This window comes from Solanum tuberosum, unplaced genomic scaffold (genome assembly GCF_000226075.1).
Source record: "Solanum tuberosum cultivar DM 1-3 516 R44 unplaced genomic scaffold, SolTub_3.0 scf00358, whole genome shotgun sequence".
Lineage (NCBI taxonomy): Eukaryota > Viridiplantae > Streptophyta > Magnoliopsida > Solanales > Solanaceae > Solanum > Solanum tuberosum.
The window spans coordinates 113,361-116,385 of NW_006239288.1; the positions used below are offsets into that span (position 1 = coordinate 113,361).

Consider the following 3,025-nt stretch of genomic DNA (forward strand, 5'->3'; position numbering starts at 1 on the left):
GTGGTAAGTAGGTTACGTTTCGCCTAAGTTGAGAGTAGGGTCTTGGAACATAGGATCGCTAACGGGGAAGTCCATATATAGAGCTAGTGAAGATTCTCAAGAAGAGAAAGATAAATTTAGCTTGTGTCCAGGAGACCAGATGGGTAGGTGTCGACACAGAATGTGGATGAGTTTAAGTTGTGGTATTTAGGAGGCTTGAGGGATATAAATGGAGTGGGTATTTTAGTAGAGAATGGCCTTATTTTTGGAGGATCAGTGATAAGATAGGATGATGACGATTAAACTAGGCATAGGAGGGCTTACTTTGAACATTATTAGTGCTTATGCGCCTTAAGTGAGCTTGGACAAGGAAGCCAAAACACTAATTTGGGAGGATTTCGATGAGGTGGTGAGAGGTATACCAAACATAGAGAAAATCTTCATTGGTGGAGATTGGGATGGCCATATCAGGGCAACTTCTAGTGGCTTTGATCATGCTCATAAGGTTTTTGTTTTGGGGAGAGAAATGGAGGTGGAGCTTCGCTTTTGGTTTTTGCTAAAGCTTTTGATTTTGTAAATTTTAATTCGTGCTATAAAAACAAAAGGTGAATTACTTTGTTTCCCTTTCACAGCATGGTAGCAAAGAATCAAAAAGATTACTTAGTCCTTAGAAAGGGTAATAGAGGTCTTTGTAAGGACCGCAAGGTTATTCTGAGTGAGAAGCTTACATCCCAAGTTTTCAGTGATGGAATTGTAATATATCAGGTAATTGTTAAAATAACATGTATTAACACAAAGGGGTGGTGACCTCATAAAAGCAATTTGTGGAGATACAAAATTGATCAATTAGTAGAAGACTTTATCACTCAAATGGCTCTTTTATCAATTCAAATTCTTTTACAAATTTAAAGAAATGTTAATTGTGTTGGACAAATTCTTTGTACTTGATGTCCTGTCATTTTAATTATCCATGTAGAAAATTTTGAGTTAAATAACATGTATTAACACTAAGGAATGTTAACCTCATAAAAGCAATTTAATTTGTGAAGATACAGAATTGATCAATTAGTAGAAGACTTTATCATTCAAATAGCTCTTTGATTAATTCAAATTCTTTTCAATTAAATAAATGCTACTTGTGCTTGACTAATTCTTTGTACTTTCAATTATCCATCTTATAAATTAATTAAGCAAACATCCAACGTAATCCTTGAACAAATCAAATGGAATTGAGTTGACAACTTGAGTTTCCAACACTATAAATACCACCATTTCAATTATTTGTTTCGTCACCAAGAAATCAACAAAAAATAAGAGCTATGGCGAAGTACACTACTTTTCTCGCCCTCCTCTTTTGCCTCTTCCTTGTTGCTGCAACTGGTGAGTCGACGTGATTCTATAGCTACCAAATATAATGATACGAATTTTTAAAATGTTTGTTTTTTATTAAACTTTGTACATAACATGAGTTCAATTTTCTCATTATTGCAGAAATACAAATGGCAGAAGGCAAATATTGTTGGAAAAAAAGTGACAAGTGGAATGGACCATGTCAATACTCTTACAAATGTAGTTATCATTGCAAACACTACTATGGAGCTAAATATGGTATTTGTAAGAAGTACAAACCATGGGGCCACAAATATTACTGGGCAAAATATGCATGTTACTGTTACTCACCTTGCCACTACTAAGAAACTTTCTGTTTCTCATGGTTTGGCTTTCATTATGTAAAAAAATATGAAGCTAGCTACTACTTTATGTGTGTAACAATATATGTAATAAGGCTGATTTATGTGTAATTATTTTGGCCAAGCTTTGCGTGATGAGTAAGTGTATTGTATACCGTTCTATTAATATTAATTGCCAGCGAGGTACTTTTTTACTGATTTCTTTTATTTCAATTGATTTTTTTTTCTGATTTTGTCTAGTAGCTAAATAATCCCAACGTGTTACATATCTGGCTGTACCATTTGAAATTCGATTTGAATCAAAGATGGAAGATTTTGAGGGTTATCAAATGATACATAGTGCGATACAGTTAAAACAAATTATTGTTGATGTGAATTATGTTGTTTTTCTATATAAATATTTATATATTGTGCCACATACCATGCACGGCTAAGCCTAGAATCTATGCGAGATTGATACTCGGTGTCATTGCAGGCACGAGCATATCCATTAGATAGAATTAGACATGGCATACATCTAGACATGAGTGAAACTATAGTTTGAAAGCATTTGAAGGAAAGTCTTGTAATAGAAATAATTTTCATTAATGTAAGTCATAGAACTTAAATCACTAACAAATTAAGGACACGAAGGTCAAGCTGAAGCATAACTAGTTGTCTATTTACGAAGCCTCTAAATATAACTGAGTAATGACTTAATGGCTATCATTGGCTCTTCATTGAACTCATCAACTTTAATGAAGGTATGCTATGATTCCTTTTTCCTTGAATTCGAATTTCGCAAAATCAAGAAGACATGCATTAGCAAAATTGTTTTCGTCCACTAGCGATCGAACTTCACAACTCTTTCTTGTAAGTACTAGCCCCAGATATTGTTGACCTCATAAATGCAATTTGTGGAGATACAGAATTGATCGATTGGTTCTTTGATCAATTCAAATTCTTTTCAATTTGGTATGAACAAAAACATTTTTTGAAAAATGTTTTTCAATATTCTCATGTTTGATTGGCTTAAAATTTTTGGAAAATGTTTTTCAAATCAACTCATTTTCCTCAAATTTAAGGAAAATGATTTTCCTTCAAGAATTAAAGAAAACGTTTTCCAAAACTTTACTTCATCCTTAAGTTACAATATTTTTTTCTTACCCTACCTCGTACCCATTACTCAACCCTCCCCATCCAAGAAAAAAATTACATTTTAAATTTTCTTATTTCTTAAATTTCAAATATTTTTTTAACCTTACCCCGAAAACCAGCCCCCCTACCCCCAAACTACCCCTAACCGCCCCCCACTATCCCCACTATCCACCTTCCCACTACCCTCCACCCAGGGTCACCCCCTGACAATTTTTCTT

At 33.9% G+C, this 3,025-nt stretch overlaps 1 protein-coding gene across 2 annotated transcripts in view; it reads left to right on the top strand.

Moving 5' to 3' along the window:
• Positions 1 to 1,270: 1,270 nt before the first annotated feature.
• The window catches only part of LOC107063479 (defensin D1-like), a 3,943-nt gene continuing 2,188 nt past the window's right edge, over positions 1,271 to 3,025 (top strand). The window contains exons 1-2 of one of the 2 annotated variants that reach the window (XR_001475358.1): positions 1,271 to 1,359; positions 1,471 to 1,868. Coding sequence is in view for 1 of the 2 variants with exons in the window: in XM_015315395.1 (XP_015170881.1) it covers positions 1,299 to 1,359 (61 nt within the window). In the remaining variant the exon portion in view is untranslated. Of the gene's footprint in view, positions 1,360 to 1,470; positions 1,869 to 3,025 lie in introns of those variants that run through there. The other variant, XM_015315395.1, reaches the window with a different exon arrangement.